General features: G+C 37.5%; 1 protein-coding gene across 3 annotated transcripts in view; it reads left to right on the forward strand.

Moving 5' to 3' along the window:
* Rabep1 (rabaptin, RAB GTPase binding effector protein 1) overlaps positions 1 to 16246 on the forward strand; it is a 113509-nt gene that overhangs the window by 71171 nt on the left and 26092 nt on the right. For all 3 annotated transcript variants that reach the window (XM_046424999.2, XM_046425001.2, XM_046425000.2), the window contains exons 7-10: positions 3176 to 3354; positions 6384 to 6515; positions 12050 to 12517; positions 13875 to 13979. In XM_046424999.2, coding sequence (XP_046280955.1) covers positions 3176 to 3354; positions 6384 to 6515; positions 12050 to 12517; positions 13875 to 13979 — 884 coding nt within the window. The remainder of the gene's footprint in view (positions 1 to 3175; positions 3355 to 6383; positions 6516 to 12049; positions 12518 to 13874; positions 13980 to 16246) is intronic.

A 16246-nucleotide genomic window follows, 5' to 3' on the forward strand; every position in this document is an offset into this window, starting at 1 on the left:
AAAGATTTTTTTTTCCTTATCCTAGTATATGGATTCCTTGAAATCCTAGACTTGTTGCAGCTTATACTAGCAACATTTTAATGTGCAGGATTTGGAGTGTGTTGATAGAATTCTAACAGAATTTAAGTACATTCAGTGCTATGGAAAACAGAGTCATAAATAACTTAGCCATATATTTATTTTTTTCCAAATAGTGGAATGCTAAAATGATATAAACCTAAAAAATTGTTTCAGAAAACATTATGAAAATAACCCAAACTTTGAGTGGGTCTTTGGCCTTCAGGACATACTTTTCAAATATTACTACTGTTACAATCAAACAGATAACCATACTGTCAAAGGGTTTCCAAAAGAAGTACAATCTTGGTTTGAACTTTGTATCCCAGCTCTTTTAGAATAAGTTGTTGAGGTTATCAAACCTTCTAATATATCTGAGACAAGTAATTGAGAAATTATAATGAAAATGAGGAAGGGATAAGAGAAGTAATTTTGTTCTAAAATGGCTACAAAAAATAGTGTTTTTAAGTGAAAGAGAAAAGTTGAGCAGCAGTTTAATTTGCTGCCTAAATTGGGGGAATTAGATATGCAATCAAATTAATTTAAGTGCCTGTTATAGGTGCTATGCTGGGAAGTATGTTAGGATATAGCAATGTCACCAACAAAGGCCCAATTCTTTTTTCTTAGGAATAGATGAGTTTTTTAAAAGAAATTATTCTTTAATTTTTTTTTTTTTTTTTTTTTTAGATGGAACTCTCACTGTGTTTTCTAGACTGATCTTGAACTTCTAGGCTTAGGTGATGTTTCCACCTCAACTCCCCAAGTAGCTGGCACTACAGCATGTCCCATTGTGCCTGGCTGAAAAAAGTTATTCTTAGTAGAGTTTAGCTTGTTCTTTTTTTGTCATTGTTTTGTTTTCTTTTATTAAGTGAAGTTTTAAGAGAGGGGTGAATACTTGACAGGAGTCTGAGGGGAGTATGGCATGCAAGGCCATTTGCATGTGGTACAGCTAGTTAAGGAAGTAGAAGAGAGTAGTTCAGCGCAATTAGGATGCAAGAGAAAATGGGCAAAGTGTAATATTGGAACAGTGAACATGGACTAGATCATGGTGGTCTTATGCTCAGGATGTTGAACTTTATCAGATTGGCTTTAAAGAGCCTCTTCAGAGGCTTTTTTTTTTTTTTTTTGGTACTTGGGATTTAACCTAGTGGCAGTTTACCGGTGAACTACATCCCTAGCTCTTTACTTTTTGAGACAGGGTCTCACTATGTTGCTTAGGGCCTTGCTAAGTTGCTGAGGCTGCCTCAAACTTGCGATTTTCCTGTCTCAGTTATTTTTAAGTAACAGCTTTATCAAGATATAATTTACATTCAGCCTCTTAAAGTGTACAATTGAATTTTTTTCTTTTGAGAGTAAAGTAAGAATTTATTTTTGAAACAGAAAGTGGAGCACACATAGGAAGGGGTTCCAAGAGGGTTGCCCAGTGGTTTTTAATATAGAATTATATGTCATCAACTACTATCTAATTCCAAAACAGTTCATTACCTCAGAAATCCTTACCCATTTGTAGTCATTCACAATTTCTCTTTTCCCATGCCCCTGGCAATCATAAATCTACTTTTTGTCTCCAGGTTTTCCTGTTCTGACTTTTCATTTGAACAGAATTTTGTAATATATGATATATGCCCCTTTGTGTCTGGCTTCTCTGAAGGATTTTAAACTGGGGAGTCATATCATTTTTGAGTTTTAGAAAGTTCAGTTTAAGCTGGCACAGTGGTGCATGCCTGTAATTCCAGCAGTTTGAGAGGCTGAGGCAGGAGGATCCCAAGTTCAAAGTTAGCATTAGCAACTTAATGAGGCCCTGTCTCAAAATAAAACAAACAAACAAACAAAAGAAAAGGGCTGGAGATGTGGCTCAACGGTTGATTGAGCATGGCTGGGTTCAATCTCTGGTACCAAAAAAAAAAAAAGTTTCGGTTTAATAGCAGTGTGGAGGATAGGAAAGAGAGAGCAAGACCAATCTAAAGGCCAGCTCAGGAAGAATGAAAATGGGACTACCATTGAAGTTGTCTTAAATCCTAAGGGCTGGTCTAAGGCAGAAGCCAGAAATCAGAAGATAGATGGGGATACGAAGTCAGAAATATGATTCTCTCAGGTTTCTGACTCGGGTGGTTGGGTGGATGAGTGGATGGGTAGATAGATAGTGCTTTATCTATTGATAAAGATAAACATAGATAGATGTTTTCAAAGTAAGATGGCTGAGCTGATGGTATCAACAATGTATATATTTTACAATTTTTTTTTTATTTTTTTATTTTTTTACTTATCCTAAGGAGGCAGAACTAAATGGGCCCAGGAAGGATTCCTGAATGACAGATTTATCAAAACGTATTAAGCATATTTAGGAGTAGTTACCACACATGGGCCTTTAGAACAACATTTGCCAAAGTGTATTCCCTTCATTTATTTAAACTGAACTGTAAAAATTGTTTTTATTTGTTTATATTTTTGTGATACTGGGGATTGAACCCAGGACCTCACTTATGACAGGCAAGTGTTCTACCACTGAGCCACATCCCCAGTTCTTGTTATTATTTGTCTAATAAATTTGGGAAATGCTATATTACATATTACCTTTTTTGGGGGGGCGGGTACTGGAGATTGAACCTAAGAGCCCTTTACCACTAAGCTACATTTCTAGCCCTTTTTGGTTTTTATTTTGAGACAGGGTCTCACTAAGTTGCTTAGGGCCTGGTTTACTTGATGGGGCCAGCCTTGAACTTGTAATCTTCCTGCCTCAGCCTCCTAAACTGCTGGGATTATAGGTGTGTAGCCCTCATGCCCAGCATATATCACCTTCTAAGAGAAAATACATATAATGAAGACCCTCAACTCAAAATCCTTCTGTAGTCTTTAACAATTTACTTAACCCAGAATTTCTTAAACTTAAATGGACACAGAAGTCCTTTCTTCATATATTCTTGGGCGCACTTTGGGAGGCTCTGCAGTAGAGAGATGGTGTAGAGATACCTGCCATATTCATCTGTAGATTGCCTCTTGGGGCCAATCAAGAACAAACATATAGATAAAATAGACCACTGGTTCTGGTCTAGTAGCCCTATGCTAAAGAAATTTTCTTCCATTAAAATTCAGTGTTTTTGATTGGGGTTCCTAATAGTTTGCCATCTCTTGGAGCAAGAGCGACAACAACATAACCAGTTAAAACATACATGGCAGAAGGCCAATGACCAGTTTCTGGAATCTCAGCGTTTACTGATGAGAGACATGCAGCGAATGGAGATTGTGTTAACTTCAGAACAGCTCCGACAAGTAGAAGAACTAAAGAAGAAAGATCAGGTGAATACTATTTTTTTAGGATTTGCTTATGTTGTTAATAACAGCACCCCTCCTCCCGATTGCATTATTGTATGATATTTTTTTGTGTTGATTTAAGCTGGAACAAGGTAATGTGTACCACTTTATTATCATCATTGCCATTATTATCGAGTGCTGGGAATGGAATCCAGGACATTGCCCATGTTAGGGGCAGCTGAGCTGCATGTACTTGTTTATAGTTTTTTGTTTGTTTTGTTACTTTTTTCTGTTTTTGAATGCCACTTAAAAAAAAAGATAATAGCTGTGTTTGAGGAATTTTGTTTTTTAGCTTCATATATTGCCTTATCTCAGAAGGGGGATACTGATTTATAAATGCAGGATGTGGCAGTGCCTGTTTCTGAGAAATCTTTGTCTGCAGTGCTGTCTTTTGGTGACTTTGTTCTAAAAGCCTGATTAGAAGATGACAAGATGGGGATGGAAAAACTGAGTGATATGAAAGATAGTTGTCCAGGGTGCTGCAAAGTTTCTCCTCATTATTTAAAAATAATTACTTATATGAATAATGCACAAATGCATTTTCATGTTGAAAGTTGCTTGTTTAAAATTCAAAATGAAATAGTAAAGTCATATGAAGTGATCAAGGTGAAATCCCTCTCGATACCTCTTTTCCAGAAATAACTGCATTTAGCAGTTTGATAGTTTCCCAGATCAGTTCTGTGTGTTTGTTAGCATATAGTTAGGGTGATTCCTTCCTTTACCCCAAATACTTGGATCATAAAAGTATTTCTTCCATAACTTATTTTTTCATAAGCATCATCTTAGATATATTTTCATACCAGAGTTCTATCTCATTAACTGGCAGCAGGTATATATCATAATTTAATATTTCTCCATGTGGACATCTAGATTTCCACCCCCCCCCCCCTTATTTTGTCATCTTAAGTAATGCCATAGCTAATCCAGACTCATGGATTCAGACTCATTTATCTTGTGTGACAGCAGTCACACAAAGGGTTAGCCTAAGGGTTTAGATTCTAAAATACAGATTTTGTCATGCCTTTCTTGCTGCTCATTGAAACAGTCTAAGCTTACTAAGATTGTTGTTTAAGGCCATTATTAACATATCTTATACCATATTGTATACGTGCACAGATATTTCCCTAGGTGGCTATATAAAAGTTTGCATTGATTTTCTAGGTATTTTAAGAAGTATTTTAAATTTCCTTATGTGACTTAGGTTGGATTTTACTTACTTATTTATTTAGGTACTAGAGACTGAATCCTGGAGTGTTCTGCTACTGAGATACAACCCCATCCCTTTTTAGTATTTATTCTGAGACAGGGTCTTAATAAGCTGCCCAGGCTGGCCTCAAACTTGTGATCCTCCTGCCTTTGCCTCTCAAGCAGCTGGGATCACAAGCATGTCCCACTGTGCCCAGCTAAATTTTGTTTTGCAGAAGTTTCTCTTTTAAATTTCTTCTTTTTCATTAGCATGGTATTGCATTTCTGTAATCCCAGCAACCCAGGGGCTGAGGCAGGAGGATCAGAAGTTTGAAGCTAGCCTCAGCAACTTAGTGAGGCCCTAAGCAACTTAGTAAGACCCTGTCTCAAAATAACACAAAGGGATGGGAGGGCTGGTGTTGTGGCTCAGCAGTAGAGCACTTACCTTGCACATGTGAGGCACTGGATTTGATCCTTAGTACCACATAAAAATAAACAAACAAAATAAAGGTATTGTGGCCATCTACAACTAAAATATATATGTGTGTGTGTGTGTGTGTGTGTGTATGGGGTTGCTGGGGACTTAGCTCAGTGATAAAGTACTGCTGGGTTGAATCTGCAGTATCATTCATAAATAAATTTCTTTTTTTATCACTTAATTCAGACTCATTCATCTTGTGTGACAGCAGTCACACAAAGGGTTAGCCTAAGGGTTTAGATTCTAAAGTACAAATTGCCATGCCTTTCTTGCTGCTCATTGAAACAGTCTAAGCTTACTAAGATCGTTGTTTAAGGCCATTATTAACATTTATTGAGCTCTAACTATGTGTTTATGTGCTAGCATGGTGCTAAGGCTTTATATGTAAAGCTTTATCTCAAGTGGTTGTCAGAAAACAGCAAAACCGTCCATACGAGGTAGGCACTACAGAACTGTTCTTATGTTATAAATGAAGAAGCAGGCTGTGAGAAGTAATGGCAGCTCTGAGGTTTGAGCCAATTTCTGATTCTAGAGTCTAAGCACTTAATCATTGCCTCTTTCCTGTGTCCTTCACTTTTTATGTACCTGTCCACTTTTCAGACACATTGAATTATTCAGCATTCCACCATAAGCCTGCCTTCCCAGGCTTCTTTGTTTTGTACATGCTTCCTTTCTCCCTGGAACCCTTGCCTACCTTCTCTTAGGCAAGTGGCAAGCTCATCTTACTGATCTTCCATGATCCAGCTGAAGTATTGCCTCCTTTAGGGCTCCTTTGCTCGATCCCTCAAATGAAATCAATCTTGTATTTCTCCTGCAGAACGTTGTACCTCCTTGTAATGTAATTGTGTGTTTGTCTCTCCTTACTAAATAGTCTTTGGGGGAACCCAGAAGGTATCTTATTCACCTTTATTGAATGAATTTCTACATCAACTTTGATCATTGTTTTTGTATTTTATACAAATTTTTATGTGTTTCTAATGGATGTGTAGTGTCATAACAACTTTTTTTCCTATTTTCTACAATAATCAGAAGGAATGTTCTATGTAAAAAAATATTTTTTGATCATTTGAAGGGAGAAGTTAGTTTTCTTTTGCTTTACTTTCATATATATGCTTTTCTTGAAAGCTGTTTTCTGATATTTTTCTTTGTAGCAGGGTTCTTATTTTGTGCTTGCAGTTTTAAAATATTTTGTCATGACCAGAGGCCCCTAAATATTATTACAAAACAAATAAGCTTTAAGTGTCCAATTTTCTATTGGTATAAAGCTCTTTGTTCTTTTTATTTGTTTAGTGTGATTAAAGAACTGTGACTTGTTAAGATTACCTTGATAAATGTTTTTTCTTCCTTTTAGGAGGACGATGAACAACAAAGAATTAATAAGAGAAAGGATCACAAAAAAACAGATATTGAGGAAGAAGTAAAAATACCAGTAGTATGTGCTTTACCTCAAGAAGAATCTTCTGCCCAGTTATCAAATGAAGAGGTATAGTGAATCTGTAATTAAAATTTTTGCATTAGCCAGGCACAGAACGTGTCTGTAAGTCCCTGAACTTGGGAGGCTGAGGTGGGAGGATCACTTGAGCCCAGGAGTTGAAGGCATCTCAGAAAACAAAAATACTATATGTTCAGTGTCACATACGGTTCACTTACTCAAACATCAGCCAATTACATTGTTCATATTGGAAGTAAATAGCTAGAAATTAGATAAAATAATAGTATTTTCTTTCGGTTGCTTAGAAAGTATTATAGGTAGCACTATCTGAAATATGTTGGAGTTTCATTCACCCTATGAAATAATTTTTTTACCAGTAATTTCAAAATTTGATACTTTAGAATCTTTAAGTGACGTGTATAAAATCTTTTTTGAAGTGAATGGTGTTACTAATACTTGGAGTTTGTTTAAAGGAGATTAAAGTGTGGAAACATTTAGCTTCCTGTAGCACATGTAAGAGTTTTAACTAGTACTAGGATTATTATTTTTTTTTTCCTTGTGGCACTGGGGATAGAGCCCAAGGTGCTTTACCTCTGAGCTACATCCCAAGACCTTTCTAAATTTTATTTTGAGACAGGGTCTTGCCAACTTGCTGAGGCTGGCCTCAAACTTGGAGTCTTCCTGCCTCAGTCTCCCAAATCACTGGGATTACAGGAGTGCACCACCACATTTGGCAGAAATAGGTCTTTAGTGCTGAGAATAGAGGGTGAAGTTTGACAGATTGTGGTGAGGCCTGGTAGAACATTGCAGATGTTGGGAATGGATATAGTAGAGAGTCCCAGAGGTGCAAAGTATAAGATGGTGTTCTTGTAGTCTCATGATCTCTCACCTGCAGTGTCACAAAGACCTCCTCATTGGGTTTCTTGCCTTCAGCCTTTTCTACTCCATTGTACACTTGCATCATTGTCAAATTAATTTTCTTAAGTGCAGCTGCATTCAGGCCACTCCTTTACTTAAAAACCACAACTCATTCCCATTATGTATATCACTGAATACAGATCCTTCAATGAGGGGATTGAAATTCTTCATAATAAGGATTCCATTTTGGCCACATTGGTTATTGTATTGTGCTACACTCTGTATTGCATGTTGTTTCCTTCTTGTGGAATTCTTTTTTTATTTTTTAAATTTTTTTATTTGTATTAATTAGTTACACATGACAGTACAATGATCTTGACATATCATACATTTGAATCAGATGGGGTATAATTTCTCATTTTTCTGAATGTACAGGTTGCAGAATCACATTGGTCATGCAGTCACGTATATACCCACAGCAATAATAAAGTCTATTTTATTCTGCTGTCCTTCCTTTCCCCCCTTCCTCTTCCCTCCCCTCCCATCACTTCTCTCTACCCAATCTAATGTGACACACTTCTTTTTATTTTTTCCCTCACATCGTCATACATGTATTCTGTATAACAGTGAGGGTCTCCTTCCATCTTCCATGCAATTCCCCTTTTCCCTCCCCTTCCCTCCCACCTCTCTTCCCTATTTAGTGATAATCTTCTTCTCATGCTCTTCCTCCCTACCTCATTTTGAGTCATATATCAGAGAAGACATTCGGCATTTGTTTTTTAGGGTTTGGCTAACTTCACTTAGCCTAATCTGCTCTAATGCCATCCATTTCCCTGCAAATGCCATGATCTTGTTATTTTTTAGTGCTGAGTAATATTCCATTGTGTATATATGCCACATTTTTTGTATCCATTCATCCATTGAAGGGCATCTAGGTTGGCTCCACAGTTTAGCTATTGTGAATTGTGTTGCTATAAACATTGATGTGGCTGTGTCCCTGTAGTATGCTGTTTTTAGGTCTTTTGGGTATAGTCCGAGAAGAAGAATAGCTGGGTCAAATGGTGGTTCTATTCCCAGCTTTCCAAGGAATCTCCATACTGCTTTCCAAATTGGCTGCCTTCAAGTAGAATTTTTGTCTTTCTCTGCCTTTCTTTCTTTTCTGCTTCCCCCGCCTCCCCACCATTAGAGATTGAACCCAGGGCCTTGCACATACTAAGCAAGAGTTCTACCACTGAGCTATATCCCTAGTGCTTCCCTCCATCTTTCTGAATGTTGAAATCCTTTTACTCATCCTTCAAAGCTCATGCTGATATCTTCTCTAATTAAGAAAAATGTTTCCCTTATTTCCTTTAGGAGAAAAAAGTAAGTTCTTAGCTTGGCTTTCCTAACTGAACATCCCTTCAGTTCTTAATCCCTGCTCTCATTTCACTACAAACAGACCTGTCTGCTTGCTGTTCATGTTTATATGCCTTGTTTTTACTGTCCCTGCTACTTAGAATTTTGTACTCAGAGGGGCTAGAGATGTGGCTAGTTCCAGCACTCCAGCCCTTCTGAGTGTGAGGTCCTGGATTTCGTCCCTAATACCAAACAAAAAAGAATTCCCTGCACACCTGCTCAACCTTAATTCCCAGTCTGGTGAACAAGCATCAGTTAAATTGGGATAAAGGGCTGGACACAGTGGCAGACACCTGTAATCCCAGCAGCTTGGGAGGCAGAGGCAAGATGATCACAAGTTCAAAGCCCAGCCTCAGCAACTTAGCAAGGCCCTGAGCAACTTAACAAGATCCTGTCTTAAAATAAAAAATAAAAAGGGCTTGGGATGTGACTCAGAGGTTTAAGTGTCCCCAGGTTCAATCCCTGATAAAAAAAAAAAAAAGGGTGGCAGGTGAAATATTTTTTCCTTTGAGAGGCATCACATTTCTCTGTAGTTTAAGGATTTATTCTGATTCATGTATGATCTACATCTTGGTGGCTTATATTTTCATGATTATGGATAGTTTAATGTTAAGACTTTTAAAAATATCCTCATAGACACTGAAAATTATAATGTAATTGTTTTTGCACATTCTTCATTTTGGAACATACACTGAGAACTACTTGGCCGTATTGTGCTGTGTGTTTTTTAAATAGTTAACTCCAGGAGAATTTCTCAATTTTGGGATACAGCCAAATATTATGTGGTTTTTGCATCATGTAGTTATCTACCCAGGAATGTTTGAAAATCAGGAAAACAGGAAAGGGAAATTTGCTATGATTTATGATAAAGTACTTTTCTTATTTTTGCTTATGTCTTAACAAATCTGTATGACATTGTATATATACTTTCTAACATTTGAAATACCTTTTAGATTTTTCAGATGAGTTTGAATTTTGAGTATACTTTTTTGTGTTAAAAGTCATGACGAGGGCTGAGGATGTGGCTCAAGCGGTAGCACACTCGCCTGGCATGTGCGTGCGGCCTGGGTTTGATCCTCAGCACCACATACAAAGAAAGATGTTGTGTCCGCCGAAAAAAAAACAATAAAAAAATAAAATAAATATTAAAAGTTCTCTCTCTCTCTCTCTAAAAAAAAAAAGTCATGACGATTTTACTTTAGTCAATAGTTTAAAATTAATATGTAATGCTGTGGAGACTTAGATTTATTGCTAAAGACATTTGAAATTTATAGGATCGTACATAGTCTTTAACCTGATGCTTAAAATATGCTCTTCTCAATACAAAAATAATATGGAAATACTATGTAAAATTTGGAAAGTACAAGAAAAGGTCATGAAAATCCTGTTACCCAGAGATAACCTTACCTCTAACATTTTTGATGTGTGTTTCTTCTTTCCCTCTATTTTCTTTTTCAAAGATAACATAAAAGTTTCTATTTGTATTTTTAAAACATATTTTATATTGCAACTACATAATAGATACATTTTCCTCCCACTTAAATGTACTCTAAGGTTTTGGCACATCATTGTTTTCCCAAAAAATGACATTTGATGGCTGATAGAATTTCAGCAATGTAAATGTACCAAAATTCCGTTAGTCAGTTTCCAACTAATTTGTGCCCAAGTTTTAATTTATAAAGGTGACTAGGTGTTAACATGGAGAGGCCAATGTCATTAGAAGTTGTTTAATTTTAGTCCCTCCCCCCTCCAAAAATTGTGAATTGAACCCAGGGTTCTTGCATGCTGGGTAAGAATTCCTTCATTGAGCTCAAAATTCCCCTAGAAATGAGAGGTGCAGCATGACTTGTAGGACCTCATTGGGAAACACCAGAGCTGGTCTGGAGGCAGAAGGAGCAAAGGGAAAGTATGGACCACAGTCATTGGGGTTTCCTTAAGCAGAGCAGGGCAAACAGTACAGGACTGGCTAATTTGAATGATTCCCATGGACTTTGTAGTTTATGGGGTCTCTTTCATTTGGTTCCTATCTGTTCCTGGGATGATTTAGGGCAGGGAAAGTAGTGGCTTGGTATGGGAATCAGATAAAGGAGGTGGTTAGAGTATCGTTTTGGGATTGACTGGTTTACTTATGAAAGGTATGTTATAGTCAAGTGAATTGTTTATTATCTTTAGGCATTAGCTGACTCTGGGAGGCACAGTCTCTCTCTAGCCATCAGGGCCTCCAAGACACTAAAACATCATGAAATATAGGAAATAAAAAATGTGATAATTAATCATCAGGTTGGTTCTGTTTTTTTACTACCATGAAGTTTTCATTAAGTAATGCTATTATATATAATTTTTCCTTAGGCAAAAATCAGTATGGATATATCTGATTATTTTCATAGTATGTTTTCCCCCCTCCGTACTGGTGCTTGAACACAGGGCCTCACACATGCTAGGCAAGTGCTTTACCACTGAGCTATATTCCTGTCCCTTTTAAAATTTTATTTTGAGAAAGGATTTCACTAAATTACTTAGGCTGGCCTTGAATTTGTGATCCTCTTGCCTCAGCCTCGTGAGTAGCTAGGATTACAGCTATGCACCACCATGCCTGGCTGAAGAAAAAATTTTTTGTGAGCTACCAGAATTGGTTCTTATTCTAGTTTTTATTAGGTTACTTATTTGGGACTTTCACCATCATTAACTTCATATAGCCTAGGTTTGTGTTTTCAGACATCTGTTTCAGAAAAGTAAAAATCTTTGAAAATAAAGAAATGGTGGAATTAACATAAAAGATGCCAATTTTTTACTATACCAAGTGAAAATATTTTCCTAATTAATTAATTAATTTTTGTTCTGGGAATTGAACCCAAAGGTACTTTACCACTGAGCCACATCCCCGGCTCTTTTTTATTATTTGTTGTGTGACTGGGTCTTGCTAAGTTGCTTAGGGCCTCGCTAAGTTGCTGAGGCTGGCTTTGAATTTGAAATCCTCTTGCCTCAGTCTCCCAGGGGTGCTTAACTACTGAACTATATCCCTGGCCCTTTTTATTTTTTATTTTGAGACAGGATTAGGCTGATTTGATTAGTCTTGCTAAGTTGCTGAGTCTGGTCTTGAACTTGTGATCCTCCTGCCTTAACCTCCTAAGTCATTGGAATATGGGCATGTGCCACTGTGTCTAGCTTATGCACCTGCTTAGTGCCCAACATATTTAGATACTGAATAATGATTAAATGAAGGTTGTGTTAATGATTGTCACGTGTAATGTGGTAAAATCTGCCTAGTGTATGATATATTTTGAAGATACAGAACATTGTCTAATTTGGCAATATCTCTTTTCACATTTCAGGAGCACTTAGACAGCACCCATGGTTCAGTTCATTCCTTAGATGCAGACTTGCTGTTACCATCTGGAGATCCATTTAGTAAATCGGACAATGACATGTTTAAAGATGGACTCAGGAGAGCACAGTCTACAGACAGCTTGGGAACCTCGGGCTCATTGCAATCCAAAGCTTTAGGCTATAATTACAAAGCAAAATCTGCTGGAAACCTGGATGAGTCGGATTTTGGACCACTGGTAGGAGCAGATTCAGTATCTGAGAACTTTGATACTGCATCCCTTGGGTCACTGCAGATGCCAAGTGGGTTTATGTTAACCAAAGATCAGGAAAGAGCAATCAAGGCTATGACACCAGAACAGGAAGAGACGGCATCCCTTCTCTCCAGTGTTACCCAGGGTATGGAGAGTGCTTACGTGTCCCCCAGTGGTTACCGCTTAGTCAGTGAGACTGAGTGGAATCTCCTGCAGAAAGAGGTGAGTTATTCATGATCTGTTCCTCTTGTTCAGTCTGAGGGACATTACTGTAACTCTGGGATTTATTGGTCATTGAGTAGATAGTCCCTGGAGTCAATGCAGGCTTGTGTTTCCAGCAAGTAGGTGTTAACCCAGATTATCCGGTACCTGTCATAGTCTGCTTTGGTTCTTCCTGCTGCCTGTGAGAGAGACGGGTGTTAACCAGCTATTGGTGTTGATTGTGAATTTCTCCCCCTGAGGTCATACTTCAGAAGCTGGGACAACCTTCCTAACATTACTAAGTTAGAATAGCTGAATTTGTTTTGAAGTTTTCTTAAATCTGAGTGTATTTCAGGATTCAGTTTGTCTTTCCTTTAGGTCTGGAATGCAAATGCTTATCATTGATTGATGCAGAGTAGTGGTTTTAGGAGTAGGTAGAAAATATGGGAGAAAAAAGGAGGCAAACTAATAAGAAGTCAGACTTTAATAAACTTTAATTTTCCTCCTCAGGGTATTTGCAAACTCAGAAAATTAGAAGATAGAAACTTAAATATGTATTGGCATAATGCGTTACAGATTACAAAGCCCTTTTACTTACCTCATCTCTTTGAATTTTCTTATCAGAATGAGGCAATCAGGGCATGATTGTCCCCAATTTCCAGATGAGGAAATTGGCTCTGAGAGATCAAGCATTGCTTAAGTGTTCCCCTTGACCTAGTAGCAAAACCTGGGTTAGAATCCTGGTTTTCTGAATTCCAGGGCTTTCCTTTGCTCAGGGCTACTTCTCTTTAAAGAAGTGCTTGATAAGTAAGTGGAATAGCCTGTTGAGCCTGAAAGAAACTATTCTTGGCCTCATGCAAAATGTATGTGAGAAGGTACTTGTTAATAGTTTCACACCTATTTCATAAGTGGAGCTGGTGAAATGGGGAATTGGCACTGTTTGTGTTTTCTGCCTTTTTCATTGGTCCGGTTGTATTGATTTAAATTATGAGTGCCGCGGTGTAGCATTGTCTGCTTGCTTTGTGTTTTCCTCAAATATGGTGTTTTGTGGCCCTCAGCCTCTTGTTGATGTGTTGTTTCCCTCCTTTTCCTCTCATACTTGTACTGGAGATTATGACTTTTTAGAATTATAGCTTAGTTGGTAGAGTGCTTGACTCCTATGCACAGTGCCCTGAGTTCAATCCCCAGTATCACCAAAAAAAAAAAAAAAAAAAGTGTGACCCTGAATTGAAACTCTTTCTGAAAGTCCATGGAGAAATTGTTTATTCTGTACTATACTTTGAGTAACATCAGTAGAATACTATGCATGTATTCCTCAAGTATGTGATGAAGAATTATTTTGTTCTGCCTGATAAAAAGTAATTTTGGTGCCCTTCAGGTACATAATGCTGGAAATAAACTTGGTAGACGTTGTGATATGTGTTCCAATTATGAAAAACAGTTACAAGGAATTCAAATTCAGGAGGCTGAAACAAGAGACCAGGTGAGTTTCATTTGGATATGCCAAATTGGAGCTGTTGTAGTCTTCATTGGAGGTACAGAATTACCCCCCATTTGCTTTAATGAAGCATATCTGTCTTGTTAAATTATGAAATAATCTGGCACATACAGTGGCAGTTAAATTTCCAGCGGGAGTCCCTTGGTGTTACCTGTGTTTTATTAATGTGCCAATACTATTTGGATCACCTCAGCTCTTAGAGGAGCACCCTCACTCCTCTCCCACCCTACCCTTTCCACCCACTGTCTACACTTGATATTGGCATTGATCTGGAATACTTCATGATATGAAGACTAGGGACAGAAGAGATTGAACATGGCCTCTGTAGAACAAAAGCTTAATTGAATGTGATTAATCAGAATTTGGAATCTTCATTGCTTATTGCCTACTTCTTGGCATAAATTTGTTGAATTGATTAAGGTTAATTTACAGGGTCACAGAGATTAAGTTTGGTAAATTTGGAATGCTGAAATTGACAGTTAAGTACTTGTCCAAACACAGTGTTGAAAGATGAGTACCTTGATACAATTTAGGAAATAATGTAGAATTTCATGAGAGTAGATTTGTTGAAAGTGTATGTAAGGAAAAGATTATTTTTCTTCTATTTCTTAACTGACCTTTGGTTGTTTTGAACATTATTCTCTTAGTCTTCAAAAGAACTTTAAGCAGGGCTGGGGTTGTGGTTCACTGGTAGAACAATTGCCTACTATATGTGAGACACTGAGTTCGATTCTCAGTACTACATATAAATAAATGAATAAAATAAATTTCCATCAACAACTGAAAATAAAAAGAACTTCAAGCAAATTAGAATGGTGGTTTAATATTTTCAAATGTCAGCTGGACACAGTGGTGCATACCTGTAATCCCAGTAGCTTTGGAGGCTGAGGCAGGAGGATCACAAGTTCAAAGCTAACCACAGCAATTTAGTGAGACCCTGTCTCAAAATCAAAAATAAAAAGGGGATGGGGATGTTGCTCAGTGGTAGAGTGCCCGGGGTTCAATTCTCAGTACCAAACAAACAAAAATATACATATATTTTCAATGTTGTTGGCATTGAGTTCTTCCATATATGCTTTTTTTCTTAAATAGTTCAAAGGTAAATTTCTAAAGGTATTTGCAAAACTAATATAGTTTGTCTTTGGTAGTGTAGCATGGGAATGGGCTATCTTGGGTTCCTTAGCCATTTCCATAAACATTCACTGATGCCTCATCTACACCTGGCATTATGCTGGGTCCTCGTGATTCAGATGCAGCTAGAAGAAAATTTCAACCCCCGTGAAGCTTTTAGTGTTTCGAACCAAAACAGTAGTTCAATATAGTTTGTTCCTGGAGAGGTACACATAGAAATTAAGGAGGGCATCTACCTTAACCATGGGTTCAGGAAAGGCAACATTTGAGCTAAGTTTTTGTAGAGCCTGGGTAAAAGTTAGTTGGGAAAAGAAGTGGTGAAGGAGGGGCTGGGATTGTGGCTCAGCAGTAGAGCACTTGCCTAGCATGAGCGGGACCTGGGTTCGATTCTCAGCACCACATAAAAATAAAGGCATTGTGTTGTGTCCATCTACACCTAAAAATAAATAAATTAATTAATTTAAAAAAAAAAAAAGAAGTGGTGAAGGAGAGATAGGGAGTTCAGGGAGAAGAAAGAGGTCTAGAGGAAAGAGTTACGAAAGAAAAGTGTGTGTTCTAGGAAGTGTCTGAGTGGTTCTGTGGCTGGGCATGAGGGTGTTTAAAGGAACCCTAGGCCAGAATGAGATCACTAAGGGCCAGTGATGGGAGGGGTTTAAATTGATCAGAAGGCTTTTGGGAGGCATTCATGTGCTTTTAAGTAGAGAAATTATTGTATTTCAGTTTTGTAAAGTTTATAGTGTTCGTGTGGATTATAGATCAGAGGCAGAGGATAGAGGAGAACTAGGTAGTTCATTGTTAGGGCTGAGAGTGACCAGAAGAAAGGCAATTTTCAAGTGAGATGTATGTGAAAAAATGACTTGTTAACTGTAAAGCACAGCACAGTTGTCTCTTGAGGTCATTCATCTCATTTATTTCAGAATGACAAATCTTATGGTGTTTTTCAGGAAAAAATAGACTTAAAAAGAGTTTTTGCCTTTTTTTGTTTTTTAATTCACTAAATAATTCTGGACTTGTGATATAGCTTAGTAGTAAAGCACTTGCCAATATGTGCGAGGCCTCCATTTGATCCTTTTCACCAAAAAGAAAAAATACCTAGTTCTCCCTTTTAATTGACGTTTTTA

This window comes from Marmota monax, unplaced genomic scaffold, assembly GCF_021218885.2.
Source record: "Marmota monax isolate L192 unplaced genomic scaffold, Marmota_monax_Labrador192_F-V1.1 WCK01_AAM20220418_F8-fsc00218, whole genome shotgun sequence".
NCBI lineage: Eukaryota > Metazoa > Chordata > Mammalia > Rodentia > Sciuridae > Marmota > Marmota monax.